Source organism: Nesoenas mayeri (genome assembly GCF_963082525.1).
Source record: "Nesoenas mayeri genome assembly, chromosome: 1".
Classification (NCBI taxonomy): Eukaryota; Metazoa; Chordata; class Aves; order Columbiformes; family Columbidae; genus Nesoenas; species Nesoenas mayeri.
Genome location: NC_137541.1, coordinates 41,247,351 through 41,267,408, shown reverse-complemented (window position 1 = coordinate 41,267,408; position 20,058 = coordinate 41,247,351). Strand labels below are relative to the sequence as shown.

Below are 20,058 nucleotides of genomic sequence, written 5' to 3'. Positions count from 1 at the left end.
GCTGTGCAGGAGCCCTGTGCTGGGCTGGCAGCACCGGCTGAAGCACACGAGCACAGTGCCCCCCACAGCTGTGGGGGGAAGCCAGGACAGCAGCTGGTGTTGCAGACTGGAACGAAGGCACATCGGCAGCACTGTGTGGGGTGCACATTGCACAGCTGGCCATGGCCCCCCACCCTCCACGACACCCCCCACCCTCCACGACACACAGCATCGCCGGGCACGGGAGCACAGCTGGGTGCCGGGGGTTAGCAGCCTGCAAGCAGCGGCACACGGCTCCCCGCAGCTGCGCTGGGTCACTCGGCTCTGAGCAGCCCCTGTACCTTCGCTTTCCTGGAAAGCAGTTTCTGTTCATTACTGAGAAAGCCCTGCTCTTGGAGGGGAAGGAGGGGCCTGGCCACCGCTTCATGAAAAGGGACCACTGCTTGTGCTAATTTTTTCTCATAGGAGTTGAACTAATACAGCCTCCGCTCGCTCTAAACCACAGAAAGGTGTTTTTGTTTGGTTTTTTTTTTTTTTCTGGGGGCAGGGTAGGAAGGGGGCTGGGGGATTTTTGTGTGTTGGTTTTGTCCTCCTGGCTTTCTCTTTCTGTGGTGGTGTTGGGTTTTTTTCTTCTTCTGAATGCTTCACTGTGAGCATCTCCTAAAAGGAGGCTTTTAAGAAAGTTATGAGAGGGACCACCTAGAAAGGGGAAGAAGGGTCAAAAGGGAAAACCACCTGTGACTGTATGCAGTAAAAGGTTGTACATTTGTACTGTTTGCAAGCTGGACTTGCAGCACATCAGGAGATTGTGGCAGTCATTTCCTATCCACCCCCCAAGCATCCTTCCACCCTTCTCTCTGTACCAAATCTCATGCACTGCCTGCATCATCTCTCATGCCAGGGTACCCACCCCTGCCCTATGCTTTCTTCTCTCCTTGTCTTCCCATTTGACCACCTGGCAGGAACCCCCCAGATCGCCCCATCGCCAGGATGGTGTCACCTCCTACTTACATGCTATCCACAAAGCCAGTGTGCATACTGGTAGGCGACAGCACATCTGGGTCTGGCTGGGGGCCCAGTGAGGCACTGAGCCCCTAAATAATTGGTCACTCATCATCTGGAGATGATGGTCCAGCCCAAACTGAGCTTCCACTCACAGGTTTGTGGGCTGAAGGGCAAAGCAGTACTGACAGATCTAACATGTTCATCCATCTTCCCACCCCAGTCCCCTTTATGTTCTTCTCCTTTTGCTTTTCTGTACCTCTTTTCCTTTCTGCAGATTTTCAGTGCTTCATTCTCTCCACCTCATTTCTTTCCCTCACCACACTACCTTCTCCCTTTGTCTGGGGCAATGCATGCCTTTTGCTTTCCCAGAGAACCATCTTTATTCAGCAGTTTGCAGTGACTGCCCCAAAATACCTTTTTTGCTTCCCACCTCTTTTCTTCCCACACCTCCCAAACTGACAGGGCCAAATAAGCAGCTTGTGGCTTTCTACCTTGTGCAGGCTGTAAGGAATCTGCACACTGAGAAGGAGCAAAGCTATTAGGGTGTTACTGGCTTTTGGGCTGTTGGATATCAACATCTTTGAACTTACCCAAGACTTGGGTGTTGCTGAAGAACAAGCAGAGAAATTCCACAAAGCAGAACTGCCCAGGGAGGTTGTGGAGTCTCCTATTCTGAAGGCATTCAAGACCTGCCTGGATGCCTTCTTGTGTAACCTCATCTAGGTGTTCCTGCTCCGGCAGGGGGATTGGACTAGATGATCTTTCGAGGTCCCTTCAAATCCCTAACATTCTGTGATTCTGTGATATGAAGTTAGGACGAACTCAGACCTACTGCCTTCAGCAGCTGGACTGCAGACAAAACTTTCTGGAAAAGGTTCATTCTGTCAGCATCTTTATCAATTAATGCTTTCATGTTTAATGTTTTTTAAAGTTTTAGTATCAGGGATAGTGAAGGAATATGTATTCTTAGGCAAAGGAAAAAACGAGGGGTGGAACAAAACTTGTAAATCATAAGAACAAATCTTGGCATCTTCTTGGGAGCTATTCCTCTCCAGGCTGTCAACAGCATTCTGGACATCTCAGAAACCCCGTCTTTAGGGGGGATCCACTTTTCTCCAGAGATGCACCAGTAGACAGTGTTCAAAGCAAGTTGCTCCTGACAGGACCATTACCCTGCCTGCATCCTCACTGTAATCACATGGAGCTTTTCAGGTGGGTATCCATATGTTGAAAGCAGTTGGAAAAAAAAAAAAGGATCAGTCCAGTGGTGAGAGCATGGGGAGTCTCTTGGTTCTAGGGAATTTACCTGTATTCTATTTTTCTTAAGAAAACTCAAAGACAGGGTTTGTTTTTCACCTTAAACACATCCAGGTGGTTTCAGGCTAGCAGGGAAGAAATGCAGCACCAGCAAAGCCACTGCTTGAGCATGGTTTGGTTGCCGTCTCCTCCTTTGTATCACAGGACACAAAGCTACTTCAGCATCCTCGTGTTTTCCATCTATAATGAAGCCACCTCAGAGGCACCTCAATCATGAACACATTTTGGGCCATGTGAGTCAAGTCTGGGCTTTGGAAAACTGTGGTTAATGGTGCCATCGTGTCGTGTCTCACCAGCTTTTATTGCTGAAGAGGATTGCAATACATTACGGCTGTAACTGCTGCGAGGTCATGATTTCAAGTGGATGAGAGAGGGAAGAGTGAGACCCACAAACCGTCTCCAAGCAGTGAGGCTGGTTGTTACTTTTCACAGGCAACGATGAAGAATAAAAGGCAGAATTAGACTAGTCCATTTAATGTTAAGGCAAGGTAGCTGGTACAGTCTGTGAAGTCACCCAATAAACGCTATAAATATCCACAGAGGGAAACGGAGTCCCTACTAGGCAACTGTAAAGCAAACTGCAGGGTATTTTTGAAGCTGCCATCCAAAAATACAAAGAAAAGTGTGACAAGTCTACTTAAAAACCAAAAATGGAACAGATGAGCACTTAGTCTCTGCTGTGATTTAGGGCTCCAGTGGCAGGTCCTCCCACTGAAGCCTCCCTGTAAAAGAATGCTTTGCCCAGACTCTTGTGGAAGTTCAGAAATCCTTCTGTGGTCAGCAGCATCTTCATGCTTGGTTGAAAGAAAAAAAAACCACCAAAACAAGCACTGATGTCTCAGTACACAGTGGAACTTCTGGCAAGGCTGCAGATCAGATTCGGTGGTGTGTTTCTGACTGCTTTGTGCTTCTTAGCAATGCAAAGCAGCTGTAAACCCCTTTTAGTCAGCTGTTCAACCCACAGTTACAGCTGCTTTGCATCGCTAGAGTGGTGCAGAGCAGCCAGAGCGCGTCTGCGTTGCGTGTTTGCATACAGCTTTTTCAAGAAGGCAATTCATCTGGCACGCAAGCAGCAGTCTCGGATCTGGCAAAGGTATACAGGTGAATGAGAGCTCTCATAGCACAATCAAGTCGTAGCCTAATTGCAGGCTAGGCCTTAACTGTGGGGTTTGTATTTAATTGTGAAGTTTATCTTTTGTACTATCATTTCTCTTCGAGCAATACTACACTTACTGTATACACCACGTAGAGCATTATTTATATTTTACTTTTTTGTGTGTGTGCGTTTTCCCATTTTTTCTGTGATTTCCAGTATTTTCATTCGACCTGCTAAGGCGGCAGCGTGTATTTTTAGGCACGTTCCTCAAGTGCACATTATGCTGCTGCTCACTCTGCGCTGCCAGGGTGCCAGGTGCCCTTCTGGGGGCTCCTACTGTGCCCGAGCAGAGCTGGGAGAACTCTGGCAGTGAAGATCAAGGCCAGGACAGCCTCCCCTGTTCTCCGCCGGTGTAGAGGGGCCCTCGTCTGCCGGCTCCGCTGCCCGGGCCCTGTGCACAACCCCCCGCCCCGGTGACTCATGGCCCTGCGGCCCCAGCCCTGGGCACCGTACGAGCTCCAGTGTCCCAGCCCAGTGTTGGAGGGCAGCAGACGGTAACCGGGAGGAGGGGCAGAGCCCCGGTCCCCCGCTGCCGCCGTCGGGCCCCACCGCGACGTCCCTGGGCCGGTTCGTGGCTCCGGCGGGTCCCGGGGGGCGGTGGATGCTGCGGTGCCGCCCCGGTGGGGTCCCTCTCTCAGTCTGCGGCGGAGGGGCTCCCACAGCCGCTTTGTGGGTTTTTATTTTCTCTCTCTCTCTCTCCCAATCCGTCCAACCTTTCCTTTTTAGAAAAATATAACTTTTTTCTTCTTTACCTTTTTTTTTTTTTTTCCCCTTGCAAGAGCCACGCCGTGGAAAGACGGGGTGGTGGAGGAGGGAGAAACCCCTCCCCTTCCCCTCCCCCGTGGCTCCTTCCTCGGAAAAGAAACACTTGGGGGGTTTCCTCCCCTCCGCTCCCCGGAGCCGAAGCCGCCGCCGCGGCGCCCTCCCGCCCCGCGGCCGAGGAGGGCCCGCCGGGCAGCCGCGCCACCTCCGGTAAGCCGCGCACTGGCCCCCGTGTGAGTTGAGGGGCCGGGGGGAGGGATGCGGAGTGGGGCCGCCTGGGTTTCGCTTCGGGGCGGGAGAGCGGCGGCGGGGGCAGGGCCGGGCAGCGCCGCGGTCGCCCCGGCACGGAGCGCTCGCTCGCACCGGCGGCAGCGCCGCCAGCCCGCGGTCCCGGCGGTGCCGAGAGTAAGTTGTGCGGCGTTAACTGAAAACGGCCTTTTTGGGGGGGTGTGTGTGGGTGGATGTTGTCTGTCTGTCTCCTCTGGTCCCCCTTTCCGAGGGGTGGAGTGTAGAGGTGCAGACCCAGCTGGTTTGGCTCCGAGGAGCATTGGGGCAGTTGCTGGTTGTAGAAGAAAGAGGTAGCGTGCCCCGGGGGATGGCGGCGAGGATTTGGGGTGCCGGCATCTCTGCTGGCCCTGGGGGGAGACCTGTGCCGTGGTGGGGGACTGGTGGGGTGCTGGGAGCAGCCCGGGGGGGCCTCCCGCGGGGCTTGGGGTTGTCCTTCCGTCAAGGTGTTCTCCACAGCATCAGGGCAAGGAGATGCTCGTTTTAAAGTGAAACCTGCAAATTATGTAACGTCTCAGATGGGTGTGTAGCCAAGCAGCCGAACGGGTCCAGGGAGCGGGTAACTTGGTCTTTGTGTCACTTCTTTTCCTTCATATAAACTGCTGGAGATGCAGCACACAGAGTGTTAGACTTAGTCTGAGCTGGAAAAGCCAGCTGCCTGCCAGAATCAGAGGCATTACAGGGAAACGGGGTAACTCTGAACCAGGAGTGTATGTGCCCCTTGGGGTTGCCTTTGCAAGGCAGAGGAGCTCACCATCCTCCAGAGCCCGCACAGTCAGAACGCAGCCTCACACCTGCCTTTTCTCAGAAGATCGGTGCCGTGCACCCATGAAAAGCCTCATCGGCAAAGGTTATCGCTAAAACCTCCTCCTTTATGCAATCTGAGTCATGGTGCTTGCAGCCATGTAGGATCCGCTACTCACTTTTTCCCACAAACACACATGCTCTTACTGAGAATTTTGGAATAGTTACCACCTAAAACCTCAGCTCATGCTGCTCTTAGGATTTTTTTTTTCCTTTTTTAAAATGTAGTTTAAGAGTATGTTCTTTCCTGCTCACTAGAAGCTTGGAAACAGGATCTGGATGAACCCTAGAGGTAACTGAGAGGAACTCAAGAATGTTAAATGAATGTCCCTGGCTTTTTTGTTCCCCTGGATGGGTGAAGGAGGGGGATGTGGCTTGACCGTTGTTCTGGAAATGTGAGGGTAATGAGTATTGTTAGCAAGCTGCTATTTAGGACTGTGTGGTCCAGACGGTGTCATTTGCTAGTTCTAGTCCTTGCAGCTCTCAGAGAACTTAAATGAAAAACCCAGTCACATGTTGACCATGCTCAACAATGTAAAATGGGGTGGGATCAGAAATAACTAGTTTCCTGATGTTTCATTCTCTATTGACCGTGCCCTTAAGAGGGTATACAGACATATCTTCTTTCTCCAAACAATTGTGACTGCGGTTCAGATGCTGCGTGAACGTCAAATAGCCCATTCAGTCACAGCAGGGCTACGGTCATGTGCTTAAAAATTATGCACATGCACAGAAGTTTGTGGAACTGAGGCTCTATTATCACATAATGTTGGTCTTGGTTGAATGAAGTTACGTCGAGATGTGGCCAGTCGCTGCAGATGAAGCCAAGCTTTGTTTCTGGGTATGTGATTTAAAACGTAGTTGTTGAAGTGGGGATTCTTGTCTCTTCCAGAATGGAAGGCTCTTGGGCACAAACCCGTGGGATTACTGGGATGCCAGCCTCCCACACAGGTTCCCATCGTTTCCTGAGCTAGGCTGGGATCTGGGCCTTTGTTATTTCTGTGCTCTTTGTTATCGTTCAGCATGTCATATGTCCTTCGATGACCTGGCTTGCTTATCACTGACTTAAATGTAGTGGGGTTGAGAGGTAGCACAGGGCTTTTGTTTCAGATCACATTGGAAGGCACAGGCAAACTGTGCCGGGGTCCCAAAAAGCAGGCATAGAGGAGCAGCAGGGAGAGCCTGAGCTGCTGCAGATCCCGCTGCAGTGCGTCCCTGCCACGACTGCCCAGAGAGGGCCAAATTCAGATTCTAGATGACAGCTTCAAACATGCAGCCGGTGCCTCTTACCCTCAATCCAACTGGGAGTCCTGTGAAGTTGATGGTCGGTTTGCGCAAGGGTAGAGCTGGAGTTGGGTGGTGTAAATTCTTAGTTGCTGTCACTAATACTGTCATTGCATTGCTGAGAAACAAAGGAGAAAATATGCCTTTTGGAGCTGAGTTTCTTCCCTTGCTCCTCATTTTCTCCATCCCCGCTGGGGCTTTGCTCTGCCCTCCCAGTCTTTCCCTGCAGCTCCTCACCACCCCCATCTGCCCTAACAACCCACAGGCTTCTCTCTCCTGGTTTCTCCCACCTTAGCATGGTCAGCAATAAACAGATGGTGCCAGTACTTAAATATGACATCATTTCGGTCAGGTTGACACTGTGGTTAGATTAATAAAAGCTTTGGGGAGGTGACATGTTCCTGAGCTGTTATTCCAGGCCGCTGCAGACCTCAACTAGTGGTGTTTGCCAAAAGCTCACAACCCAGGAGAGGTAAATGTAAATGTGGATGGTACAAGAACTGAGTATGCCATTCAGGGATGATATATTTTTGCAGAGTAAATCTATTAAGTGTGTGTGTCATTAGGAGGCATCATATATTTATTTTAAATCGTGCAACTAAATGCTACATTAATTAGACCCTTGTTTACATGTAAGTAGAGAGGCAGAAGGCAGGCATGATATCAACTTACCCCATTCTATCCTGTCAGTCTGCTTCACTGCTGGCTGCTCTTCTGGTTTGCATTTGTGCACATCCTGCAGCCTTCTGCCTCAGTAAGGTATTTATTAGGTCACCGTTTTGCCAAAATTGGTCTCAGACCCTTAAAAAAAGTGCAGTGGTGTTTGATGTAGCAGGATTTGGTGGCTTTGTGTTAGTGAGTGGTCAAAATGACTCGAGTAAAATTCATTTCCCCTGTGACCAAGTGCAAGATTTCATGTTAAGATTTAAAAGTGAGTGGTGTAAAGTCCTACTTTTTAAATTTCAGGGAATTTCTGCTTCCCTTCGTAGGTATTTAATAGTATGAAAACATTAATTCAGTTTTAGTAAAATCGCTAAATGCTGGTTTTGTGTTGTCTTTGGAGACTTTAGAGCTGCCCCCTTATTTTCGTCCTCTTCAGTGGAGAAATGAAAAGGCCTGTGTGCACTTCACAGGAAATGAGTGTCTGATACAGGCTTGCAGGCTGCACATTTCCAAGAACTGCTCTCAAGGTATTTTGATAATGCACATTCTCTCTGCCTTCTCCCTTCCTGCTCCCCATGCGTTTTCTGTGCCTCTGCTTGTTCGCAAACACACGCAAAGTATGAGGGAAAGAATCGAATGGTGCCAATATTAACTTTGCAAACAGGCTACTCTAGCTTTACATCTGCTCTTTTGGAGCTGTGGCTGGTAAAATTGGGTTAAGCTGGCAGCATTCAGTTGCCTTTGTCTAAGCAGAGAGTTTTTGTCCTCCTCCTCACTGCCTGCAAATGCTGAAGAAAAATTTTGACTTCAGATTGTGACTTGTGCAACAGGGTTTTTTTCTGTGTATGTGTGATTCTGCAGTTCAGAAACAGTTTGGATCTACTTTCATACTTCCTCAGTAGCAAACTTTATTTGGAAACTTAGGCTGAGGCTGTCAGGGAAGAAAATAAGCATGACTGTTAGCAGTTGGAAAATATTGGAGATCTCCATTTGTGCGATCTAAACTGCATAGTTGGGCTCCTGTACAGAAGGTGCCTTGCTAAAATTGAGAGGGGGCCGGTGTGGGTTTGCCTGGGTCAGCACGCTCATAGTGATGTGCACAGGTGCCCGCAAAAATGGTTTGATGAGGCTTTTTGACAGACCAGCAGTGTTGTTCTTCATCTGTATTTGAGTTCTTCCTTGTTTTCAGGTGGGAGTTTGAGATGTGGAGGGAGGAAAGCTGGAGCTAGAGAAGCATTCTCCAGTCCTCCCTGCTAGAAGTTATGTTTGTCCTCCAAGGTCCAGCTAAGTGACGTGATGGACCAAGAGCCCCACTCAAGGGGATGCTGAGAGAGAAGGAATGTCTCCTACCAACCTCATTGCCACAGCCATTTCTGATTCTGAGCTGCTTTAGCAGTAACCACTGAAATCTGCCGTTTGCGTAGGATGCACACTGATATTCAAGTCAGCACATCCAAGCAAGTGATGCTGTTCTCTTTCGTCATTAAAAAATGAGATAAAAATGGGCTGAGCTACTTCTAACTACTCTGCAACAGCTCCATAGTTGATTCCTCATCATGACTTTATATGCCATTGTTTACTTCTTCAGTTTTGCACAACTAAAGGGCCTTTGTGCTTTGTACTGGGCTACTCTTAGTCTTATATAAAGTTTGAGTGGTTAGGAGGTGGCTTAAAAAGGTGATGCTAAAAATCCCAGCCCTTTGCTGCTGAATTCCTCTGCCTAAAGTCTAAAGCATAGCGTAGTGGGTGCTTTACCGAGACAAGGCAGGGACATTTGAGAAAGAAGAGAAATGAGACTCTTCAGATCAGCTCTTTCACTTTCCCCAGCAGCAGCATTTTAATGTCTATGTGATTGGAGTTTTTCCTTTTATGAGTTTTAAAATTAGTTACTTTTCAATCTCAGTCACCTTTGAACTTCCTCTCTTCTAGTTTTATGAAAGAGCATAAAAAGAATGGCCCGATTGTGCTGTATCTTTCTCTTGCATCCCCCTGTATCTCTCTGCTCTCTAAACTGAGCATGAAGTTTCTCCACGCTCTGTCTGAACACTTACATGCGACTTCTTATCGCCTGTCTTTAGGCCCATCCCCTTTGTTTCAGCTCTGTTTTTATTTAAGGTGACTGGAACTGAATGTGTTATCTCAGGTGATGACATTACTGTTACGCTCCCACCCATCCATTTTGCAACCTTACACTCATGTTTGCTTCTTGGTTTTTAATGACTGCTTTTGCATTCGGAGCTAGAGCTTTCCTTAATGAACCCTCAGCGTGGTTACTTGGCTCATTGATCAGCTGCACCACTTAATTTTTTGCTCTTTAAAATACAGAGCCAAGTCTGCATGCACTTGCATTGGTCAGGACAGAGTCTTGCCCCTGACCCTGGTGCTTGCCAGCCTGCCAAATCTCGAGTGACCTCTGACTTCTCTGGCCTGCGGAGAGTGAAGTGGTTTTGTCACTGTTCACCCTGGGAAGGTGATGGAGGGGGCTCGCTGCTTTTCCAGCTGACTGCCTGGATTTAAGGAACGCAAGGCTGGCAGCTGCCTGCTGAGGGGAGAGGTTATACCTCTGGTGTTTGAAGTGTCATGGGCAATAGCAGCTTGAAGACAGGGGGAGCTGATTTCTAGAAAGGGACCTGGATCAACGTGTGTGTTTGGATGGGCAGGGGGAAGGGAGCTGCTGGCACCTGATCTAGGGGAGGCTTTGGGCTTCTTGTACCCACCAGCTCATCACAGGGAGGGATGCTCTGGAAAGTGGTCAATACGGGGGGAAGGTGCAGCGGCTGGGAGGGTGGCAGAAAGGTGGGTGGATATGCAGGGGCTGAAATGCCTTGATTTCCTCAGGACACCCCTTTTCCACGTCCTGTCACCCTGGAGCACGACTTCTCCTTGCCTTCTGCCCATCTGGTGTACAGGTCCTGGGGTGCTGCTGGCTCTACCTCGTGCACTGTGTCTCACATTTTGTTGTACTTCTGACATGGAGAATTTGGGGAAGCGCAAGGCATGTCCCAGCAACTGTTGCTTCTTCAGATATTGTCTTCCTGATGGGGAGCTTTGTCTGGGGATTGCCTTTCCCCTGCAGCCAGGCAGACGTGTGCTGCTCCTGCCTTAGCAGTGTATGTCAAAAAATGTTCCCTACAGCACTTGCAGCCCTCTGGAAGCTGTTTTGATTGAGAGAGCACCTCTCTTTGCATCTCAACGAGCCATTTCCAAACTCCTTCAAAATCCCTGGGTATACTCCCCTGTGTCCAGCTGACTCTGCTCTAATGTCACTTTCCCCTGTCTCTTCTGATGGAGCCCTCCCCCACTGTTGCCCCTTCAGGTTAAACAACCTTAAATACTGGGGAATCTCCTCAGCATCCTTTGCAAGAAAAAAACAAATATCTTCTTATGTAGCTTTTCTGTGCTGTCCACTTGGTGACATCCCAGTCAATTAAATTATTCCCCCAGAGGTCTTCTGGTTTTGATAGGCTGAAAATGCCATTCGTTTTCTTGGTTTTGTTTTGTTTATCTTGGCTACCTGCCATCCCCATTTCATGACAGCTATCCTCATGTAAATTTGTTCCCTACCGTCAGTAATTTATATTCCTTTGTATCAGCTTTGCCAGGGTGAGCTTTTTATCTTCTGAAGGATTATTGAGGTGGTAGAGAGATTTGGGCAGGGACCGTGGTTTTGTAGTGTGTGTGTTTGGTGCCTCTGATCCATGGCAGAGGCCCTTGCAAGCTGTCACACCTGCGGCTAATACCTGCAGTGTCACCTGTGTTTTCCCCAAGCCTGTCCTCTTAGCCAGACAGCATCTCTGCTCCATTGGTTGTAGGAAGTCTTCATGTTCTGTCACTTTAAGATTTCCTAAATAACTCCTCATGACTTTTTTTTTTTTTTAATATTTATTCTTTTCACTTTTGACTCTCAGGACTGGTTTCTTTATTTTGTATGTTGGAAATCCCCTGTTACAAAACTTAGTGCTGTGCATTTGTACTTTGTGATCCTCACCCCCTTCCTCTGAAGGCACGGTCCCTGTGCTGCCCATGGCCCCTCACATCTTCTGAAGCTTGTCCTTGAGAGCCAAGGGAGGATCTCTGCCCTGTGCCTCTGTGTTCTGGCTCACGTTGGTGAAGTGCCCGGGACTCTTCTCTAAAATTCTAGTTCTGATCATGATACTCAACCAGTTTTAGCTGCAGACACTGCTCATTTCTCAGAGTTTGCTGCTTCTTGGAATTCCTTTCCAGCTAAATGCGATGGTTTTGATAAGAGGGACCGCTGACAGCCTTCGCTTCTCAGGATTTACCAGTTTCCTCACACAGCGCGCTGGGACAACTGAAAAAAAGTCAATTTAGCTGGCAGAGGCTGGACTGGAGGAAACATACCTGTGCTGCTGGCCTGGGGATGGCGGGGCAGTGATCTGCCCCAAGGGAGGGCAGGGACACCACCCTGGGCGCTGCTGCCCTGGGCATCGCTGCTCCCTTCCCACCGATCCCCTTCTCCCAGCGGGGAGACAGGACAGAGTGTTTCCAAAAGGGAACCATGAGGGCCTTGTGTTGTCTTGATCTCCTCGTTGTGCTCTCTCCTCGTCTCCTCATTTCTTCACCTAAACCAGGGCGAGCCCCGGCCGCCTTGCTGGGGTCTGTCCCCCAGCCGGTGGGCAGTGAGGAGGAAGGGGAGGCCGGGCAGCCGTGGCGGCTGAGTTCCCGGCTGAGCACGGGGCTGGGCCTTCACGTAGCTCTGCTACCGACACGCGTGGGGATGGCTGCTCGCTGTGAAACTGCGAGGCTTGGGAGCAACACAGCCTGGCCTCCCTGGCTTACCCAAAATCTGCCGTGCTGGCCAGAGACACAAAACAACAATTCCCTTTAGCCACGGCAGGGTAGCCTCAGCTGCAGCTTTGAAGCTTAGCAGTAACCCATACTGATGTCCTTTTTCTAACTTTCTTTTTTTTTTTTTTTTAAATTCTCTTTTCCTCAGTTACAGAAAAGGAAAAATAACTGAACCAGAATTCAGTCTCCAGTAGAGGCTGTTCGTTGCCAAAAGTCAGTAATTTTGGTAGTTTCACTTGCTGTGCAACAGGCTGTAGTTGCTTGTGGCTACTGTACAGCAGCCTTTGAGTTCAGGGAAGCAACGTGGCTTCTCTGTTACTCTTAAAGGGCAGGATTAGTTTCACACTGGGCTACTTCTACAAGGAGTGAGCTGTTTCACTTGGAAGCAGTTGTTCTGAACGTGCATAATATTTCCAAGGTATGAGTAGGGGACCCTGAAAATGGGGTCTTTCCAGCTCATTCGGTTAGTCCAGCAAAAACAATTAGCTTTCCCTGTAAACTGTCACCGTCCCTTTTCTTGAAGCATGTTACACAGAAACCAAACATGCTTGCAGGCTTCCCTGCCTTGAAGAATGCTCAGTGTACATCACACTGTCTTGTGGGTTTTCTTGGAGTAACAACCTTTTAGCCTTTGTCAGCAAAGTGTCATGTTAGCGCAGAAAGCATGTCATAGAAAAATATGATAAGAAGTACAAAACCTAAATATCAGATCCATGGGAAATTATTTGTGGTTTTGAAATGTGTTCTCCAACCCCAACATTTTGGAAAGGGATTGATGGCTCTCTGATCCTTGTGGGTCCCTTCCAACTCAGGACATTCTATGATTCTGTAAGGCCAGTCCTCCCGCAAGGTCTCCAGCAGCTGGTTCCTGGAGTCTGTGTCCAGGATTCTCCTGCTCTGTGTCTTTACTGCATGGCAGCACGAGCCGTCACAGTGCGTGCTGCTTCAACTTACTTTATATAGCATTTATGTATTTTTTTTAAATATTGCATCCTTGTTGAACACTGGTCTTGCAGGGAAACGCAGTTTTGGTCTGGGGTGTGCGTGTGTGATGTGGTTTTTTTTCTTTTCTCCTCGTATTCCCTCATGTGTCAGACGTGATGGCAGCCTTGCACCAAACCCTATTTATAGCCGTGGCATAAAAGATAGAGGGAACTGCAACGTCTCCTAGGCCTGCTTTGTGCTGGAGAAATTGGCTGTGATTAACGCTGGTCCTCTGAGCTGAGCTGCGCCACATTCCTCGCCTAACCACAGCTCCCTCTGTGCTCTTTGGCGCACGTCTGTCTGTCCGTCTCCTGCCTTTCCCTTCACGCTCCGCGAGCCCTTTCTGGATCAGCCCTGGTTGCCTTGGCCATAGTAGGATGCTCACAAGGGGCATTGGTGTGGCTGTGCAGCCACGTACCGTGGCGGTGACATTGTGGTTTAAACTGGTGCCAGTGTGTGGCAGACGGTGGCGGCTGTGGGAACCAGGCTGGCCCACCATTAAAACCCAGTGCTGCGTGCTTGGCTCTTACCAGGGAGGTTTCTCTTCCAGAAGTTGGCTCGAGCTTTCCTTTGAAACATCCTCTCCAGCCACAAATCAGTAGGCAGCGCATTTTTGTGGGATGCAGACGTGCAAGCAAGGGATGTCTGCTCAGGCTCTGCTGCCTGTAATGGGGAAGCTGCTGCAAGAGATTGTACCTCAGAGAGAGCTTTTCCAAATTATCCCCATCTCCATCCAACTGCTCTGGGAACTGCGGGATTGATAACTGGGAAATGCTGGAGCTGAATGGAGTGGGTGGTTTAGTAATGGGGTACACCAGCAGCTCCGTGAGCTGTGAGTCACCGTGGCTTGTGGGGTGTGTGCCTGGGCTGGACTTGGCTCAGGAGAATGCAGAGAAGTGATGTTAAGTCATGGAGCCCAGGTGTAAGTGAAGCCTTGCAGAGACTGCCTCTTGAAGGCATGCAGAAGACTGGGTTCATTGTTTGAACTTGCTGATGGATCTGCTAACAAATATGGGGTTGCATGGGTGGTGGGTCTGCTGCTCCACTGGGTCAGCAGGTTTAGTTTTCCATCTGTGAGGTGAGAAAGTAAAGCCTGGAGAGCCAGAGAGGCAGGACAGAATGGTACAGGCCACAACAGACTGGGTTGCTATTCAGATAACTCAACAGGCAATGGCCACCTACTCTGTTTCAGATAAAAGACTCTAAATGTTGCGTGTTGCATTGAGCACAAGTTTGAGTTTGGTGTTCTGAATTACAAAATCTCAGAATAGTTTGGGTTGGAAGGGACCTTCAGAGGTCATCTAGTCCAACCCTCTGCAATGAGCAGGGACATCTTCAACTAGATCAGGTTGCTCAGAGCCCCATCCAGCCTGGCCTTGAATGTCTCCAGGGATGGGGCATCTGCCACCTCTGTGGACAACCTGTGCCAGTGTTTCACCATCCCCATTGTAAAAAATTTATTCCTTATGTCTAGTCTGAATCTCCCCTCCTTTGGTTTAAAAAAATTGCCCCTCTTTCCCATTGTAACAGGCCCTACTAAAAAGTCTGTCCCCATCTTTCTTACAAGCCCCCTTTTATTATTGAAAGGTCTACCCAGAACCTTTTCTTCTCCAGACTGAACAACCCCAACTCTCTCAGCCTGTCTTCATAGGAGAGGTGTTCCAGCCCCCTGATCATCCTGGTGGCCTCCTCTGGACTAGCTCCAACAGGTCCGTGTCTTTCTTTTGTTGGAGGCCACAGAGCTGGATACAGAGCTCCAGGTGAGGTCTCACAAGAGCAGAGGGGCAGAATCACCTCCCTTCATCTGCTGGTCACACTTTTGGTGCAGCCCAGGACACGACTGGCTTTGTGGGCTGCGAGTGTACATTGCAGGCTCGTGTCCAATCTTTCATCCACCAGTACCCCCAGGCTTCCTAACCTTAAGAATCCTTAAGCTAATTCCTGTTGTTGTAATCTCTTAACGTTTGGATTTTACAGTTCCTGCTTCCAGGATTTGATGGCAACTTTAAGGTCTTAGTATTTGCCCTCAGACCATCTGTGAGCTGCCTGGACCTAATCAGCTCATGGCTTTGGAAGTAATAATAATGATAACAACAATAACAATCTGTTGTCGTCGTTGCTATCTGAAGTGCTGTATAGATGTTTTTACAATAATACTGGTCAAAGAGGTTGAGACAAACAACCTGTTCCCAGTTTTGTTGTATTTTAGGTCCATATTATGGCAAGCTAATGGGCTTAGTCACCTCTGATGGACATCTCTTTCTTTTCAAAGGATGGATCTGCTCATAGGTAAAGCTTTGCAAAAACTGCAAAGTGCCACATCGGAGCTCTTGAATTTGGACCATTTCCAGCCCTGATGTCCAGAAAATCATCTCTATGGGTGGTAAATTTAAAGAGGTAAGCTCTTTCAAATGTCCTGGGGGAAGAGTGCAAGAACAAATCTTAGCTGAGTACTTGAAGCTGCTGTTGAACGTGCTGGATTTGTCAAGCCCCAGGACACAGAGCTGGCTTGGCTGACACCCGTCGCTGTGTACAGTCCTCTCGTTTACTAGAATTGTCTCCTTATATGAAATACGCTGCTTTGCCTGGTTAGTGAGCGAGGAGGAAAGCAGAATGCCCTGTGTCAGGAGCACTTATTTTGAAAAGCTCTTGAACCTGCAGTAAATCAGAAGGTCTGGGGAAACTCATCCAGCTTTTAATTAGTGGGACGCCATCTTTTTAGGGTATATTGCTTTGGCTGCAAGCACTGTTCTGACTGTCTTGCAGTAGGGAGGCAGTAACATGTTTGGGCATTGGGGTATTTTGGTCATTTGTGGAGGGAGGGGGAGAGATAGCAAATCGTAGTGTGGCAAATCAGAAGAACAACTAATTATGCATATGTATTTCATTACACCCTTGGGCTGGCTTATTCCTAATCCTGAGAGTCAGCTCATCCTCCTTGACGTGGGAGGCCACGTGCACATAGGACCTGTTGACCCATTAAAAGTTAACCTTAAAGATAATATCAGGAAACACTTCTAGAGCTAATATTAATACAACTGATATTGCACTGCAGGCCGGGCAGTCATCTGTTGGAAATGGGTCACTGAAACTAAACAAATTCACACCATCTGAGGCTCTGACCCATATGTAGATTTCAAACCGAGTGAACAAATTATGAGGGTGCTATTTTTGCATTTACTTTGAATTTGAAACGATGACACAGTCTCGGTTCTTAGTCAGTCAGACTTCCAGTAGCAGTGGATTTTTCTTAAAGGACTTGGGAGAATGACTCAAGGTTGAAAACTGGGACAAACAAGTTTATTTTTTTTTCCTGTCAAATGGCATCAGCAGCCTTAAACAAATTTTCTATCTGTTTATTATTTTTGAAACTAGCCTGGAAATGAAAGACAGCTGCCTGCTTCTGTTTTCCTGCTTGAATTTGTTCTCCAAGCTAAACCCATGAGATTGGCAAAATTTCCATTTGGATCCAAGAGAAGTTGCTGTTTGGGAAGAGTGGCTGCTGGTGGGACTGGGGCTTCCTCTCGCACCCGTCAAGGCTGTGCTGCAGCCTGGGAGGCAGCTGGTGGGAATATAACCTTCTTTTTCTATAGTCACTGATGTCAGGGGGCTCTATAACTTCCTCACCAAACAGAGAGGAGGAGGAGGAGGAGGAGAAGGAAAGGGACAGAGACGCTGCAACTTCTTGTGGCACCTACAGTGCTGAGTTTTTGCTGGAGATAGATGGCCACAGTCGCTGCACGTGGCAACTGTGTTTGTTTGCGTTCTGCTCACTAAATCAGCTTCCCCTGAGATTTATTCTGACTTGCTGAACCATCCGAGCAGCTTTCAACTGCTGCTGGTTTTTTGTTTTTTGGGTTTTTTTTTAGCAGAAAAGAAAAAACGCAACTTGATGAACTCTTTCCTACCCCTCCCACCTTTCTGTATGCGTGGAATTTCCCTCCCATGATGACATGTAGTGAAAGGGCAGGATCTGCAACATTCAGAGTGGTACCAGGGACATTAACGGGTTGTGGAGTGGAAATCTCAGGGCTAGAAACCAGAGAAGCTTCCCAGGCTGCTCTTGGAAAGGGTGTTTGTGGCTCCATGTATGTAGATGTGCCTGACAATTACATTAGTGGTGTTACTGTTCAATATTGAGAGAGATAGAATCATAGAATCATTTTGGTTGGAAGAGACCCTCAAGATCATCGGGTCCAACCGTTAACCCAACACTGCCACTAAACCAGGTCCCTGAGAGCCTCATCTACGTATCTTTTAAACATCTCCGGGGATGGTGATTCCACCACTTCCCTGGGCAGCCTGTTCCAGTGCCCCAAAACCCTTTATGTGAATAAATTTTTCCTAATGTCCAATTTAAACCTCCCCTGGTGCAAGTTGAGGCCATTTCTTCTCATCCTATCACTTGCTACTTGGGAGAACAGACCAACACCCTCCATGCTACAACCTCCTTTCAGGTAGTTGTAGACAGTGATAAGGTCTCCCCTCAGCCTCCTTTTCTCCAGGCTGAACAGCCCCAGTCCCCTCAGCTGCTCCTCATCAGACTTGTGCTTCAGACCCCTCACCAGCTTTGTTGCCCTTCTCTGAACTTGCTCCAGCTGGCACAAGCACTGAAAGGAGCGCAAGGCTTTTGAATAGCCAGCAAAGAGTGCAAGATAAGGGGAACCTGGCAAAGAGCTAAGCCTAACCTGAAGCTTTCCCTCTGGTGCAAACCCTCCACAAGTTCCCAGGGCGGCTGCCTGTCCGCTGTGAGCCCTGATGCTCCCGCGAGTCTGCGGTGGGAGACTGACAGAGATGGAGAAGCGTGTCTGTGTCTGCTCCGCTGCAGGCTGTGTGTCAGCAGTCCGTCCTGCTCCCAGCACGGCTGCACTGTCAGCCAGTGTGACTGGGTTAATGGAGTATGTCAAGGGACCGAGGGCAGGGTTTGGTGGTGAGCTACTGACTTGTCAGGCCTGGGGAAGTGGTATGTAACAGCTCAGCTTCTCGCACAGAATGAGCCTCTGGCTTGGGGCTGTGGTTTTTATGTTTATGCATATATATGTACACACACACACACACACATGCAGAATATGTATTTATATGTATATGTAATTGAAATGACTTGGATGGCGGATGGCAACACTGAGTTCAAGATAGTGCATTTCCAAAAACAGACAGCCTGATGATAACATGAGGTGCAGGAGATGAGCAGGGTTGTGACCGTACGGGAGGGCACGTGAAAACACAGCACATGAGCAGGGGACAGTGAATGGGAGAGGGCAGCATCGTCTGATGGCTGGGGGAGATGTCCCTCTGGCAGAGGCAGAAGTCGAGGATCTGGAAAGGCCTGAGCAGAACCATTCGTGTGACATCAACAGTGCCTAGTATCAGTGTTAGGTGGTCTGTCTGATAGCAGTCTCAGCCCTGTGGTTGATGATGTAGCATTTCTTGAAGGGGTCTTGATCGGAACCCTTTGCTTTTTCCTGGCACAGTGAAGCAGGCTTGAACTGAGATAAGGCAGTGGTTCATGGGGTTTGCTGGGAAAGGCTCATTCCCATCTTCTGCCTCTTCTAAGTCATGTTGTCTGTCTTTATGTCAGAGAAACCTTTCCACCTTTCATGGAATGACAAAGTGAAGGATATGTTCCTGCTTTGGAACATTTTTACCCTTCTGATTTCAGGTGTCATTTCCCCTTGCCAGACTCAAGGCCACTCCGAAAAGCACCTAAACACCCAACAGAGGGAAATCTCGAAATACCATGATCTGCTAGGTTCAGACCAGCCTGCTGAAGGGTGTGCTGGGGAGTCCCTGGCTGTCACTCACTGAAACCCAACGGGTGCAAAGCTCTGTAAGTGCTGCCTTGTGCTGGTGGAGGACTCATATGGAGCCCTTCCTGCACATATATCCTCGATTGTCCCTGCATCTGGGGGTTGGTGACGTACAGTAGCTCTTTGCTGCTCTTGCTGGTCTTTCTCCCTTGTGAAGTGTCTTCACTCACCCAGTTAGAAGAAGGTATTGCGTTTGCTTCACTCTCGTTCTGTCCTGCAGGCTGGATGCAAAGGAGGAAGCATGATAAAGGCAGCATCTTCCCAGGATCCATGGGCTCTTTGAGAGATGATCAGAGGGAGGCCAGATGATCTGCACAACACGCACACCACTGTTTCTCGTCCCCAAAGGCAGCATCGGAGTGTTCTCCCCAGCCCCGCGCCCCCCGGCTTGCCCGATCGGTTCCGTATGTTTCGCAGCTGCGAGTGGGAGGTCCTGGAGCGATCCCTCCACATCCTCCAGGCCAGCGACTTCTACTGGGGCCCCTTGTCTGTGGGGGAGGCTCACGCCAAGCTCCAGCGGGAGCCCGTCGGCACCTACTTGGTGCGGGACAGCTCGCAGGGGAACTGCTTGTTCAGCCTGAGCGTGCGGATGCCAACGGGGCCTGTCAGCCTTCGAATCTCTTTCCAGGAGGGTTATTTCCGCCTGAAGAACTGGTTTTCAGACTGCGTGGTCCGGCTGCTGGAGCTGGTGGTGGCGGGGACCCGGAACAACCCCTTGCACTTTGATGAGATGGGGGGAACCCCCCTGGTCTTCTCCGAGCCCCTGTGCCGGAGCCGCCGGGCAGTGCCCACGCTGCGAGAATTGTGCTGCCGGAGCCTGCCTGCCAGCGCTGCCGTGGGGGACACAGCAGGACAGGGGAGCTCCTCGGGTTTGTGCCTGAGAGAGGAGGTGGTCTCACCCCTGGGTGGAAGAGGAGGGTCAGAGGGGAGCATCATCCCCAGCCCCTCTCCATCATGGGCTGGGAGATGACACCACGTGTCTGGCAGACGAAAGGAGGTGCTTGTTACGTGGCTGTGCTGGTGGGATGCCTGCCATGCTGGTGGGGCTGGACTGGCTGCTGGGAGAGCAGGGGGAGCAGGGCTGGAGCCCGCTGGCTGTGACAGCTGTGTCCTTGTACGTGCACAGCGTGTGTGACCTTCCCCAGAGATGCCTGGGGTAAAGCCAAACCTGAAGAGCAGAGATTTTCCCCTAGCCATCAAGTC

General features: G+C 49.5%; 1 protein-coding gene across 1 annotated transcript; it reads left to right on the top strand.

The window, feature by feature from the left end:
- Positions 1 to 4,610: 4,610 nt before the first annotated feature.
- On the top strand, positions 4,611 to 19,825 carry LOC308052265 (suppressor of cytokine signaling 1-like; the record flags this gene model as incomplete). Its single annotated transcript, XM_080363140.1, has 3 exons — positions 4,611 to 4,624; positions 15,321 to 15,445; positions 19,076 to 19,825. Exon 3 carries the CDS (start codon positions 19,142 to 19,144, stop codon positions 19,823 to 19,825), a length of 684 nt encoding a protein of 227 aa, XP_080219266.1. The 5' UTR covers positions 4,611 to 4,624; positions 15,321 to 15,445; positions 19,076 to 19,141.
- Positions 19,826 to 20,058: the final 233 nt, after the last annotated feature.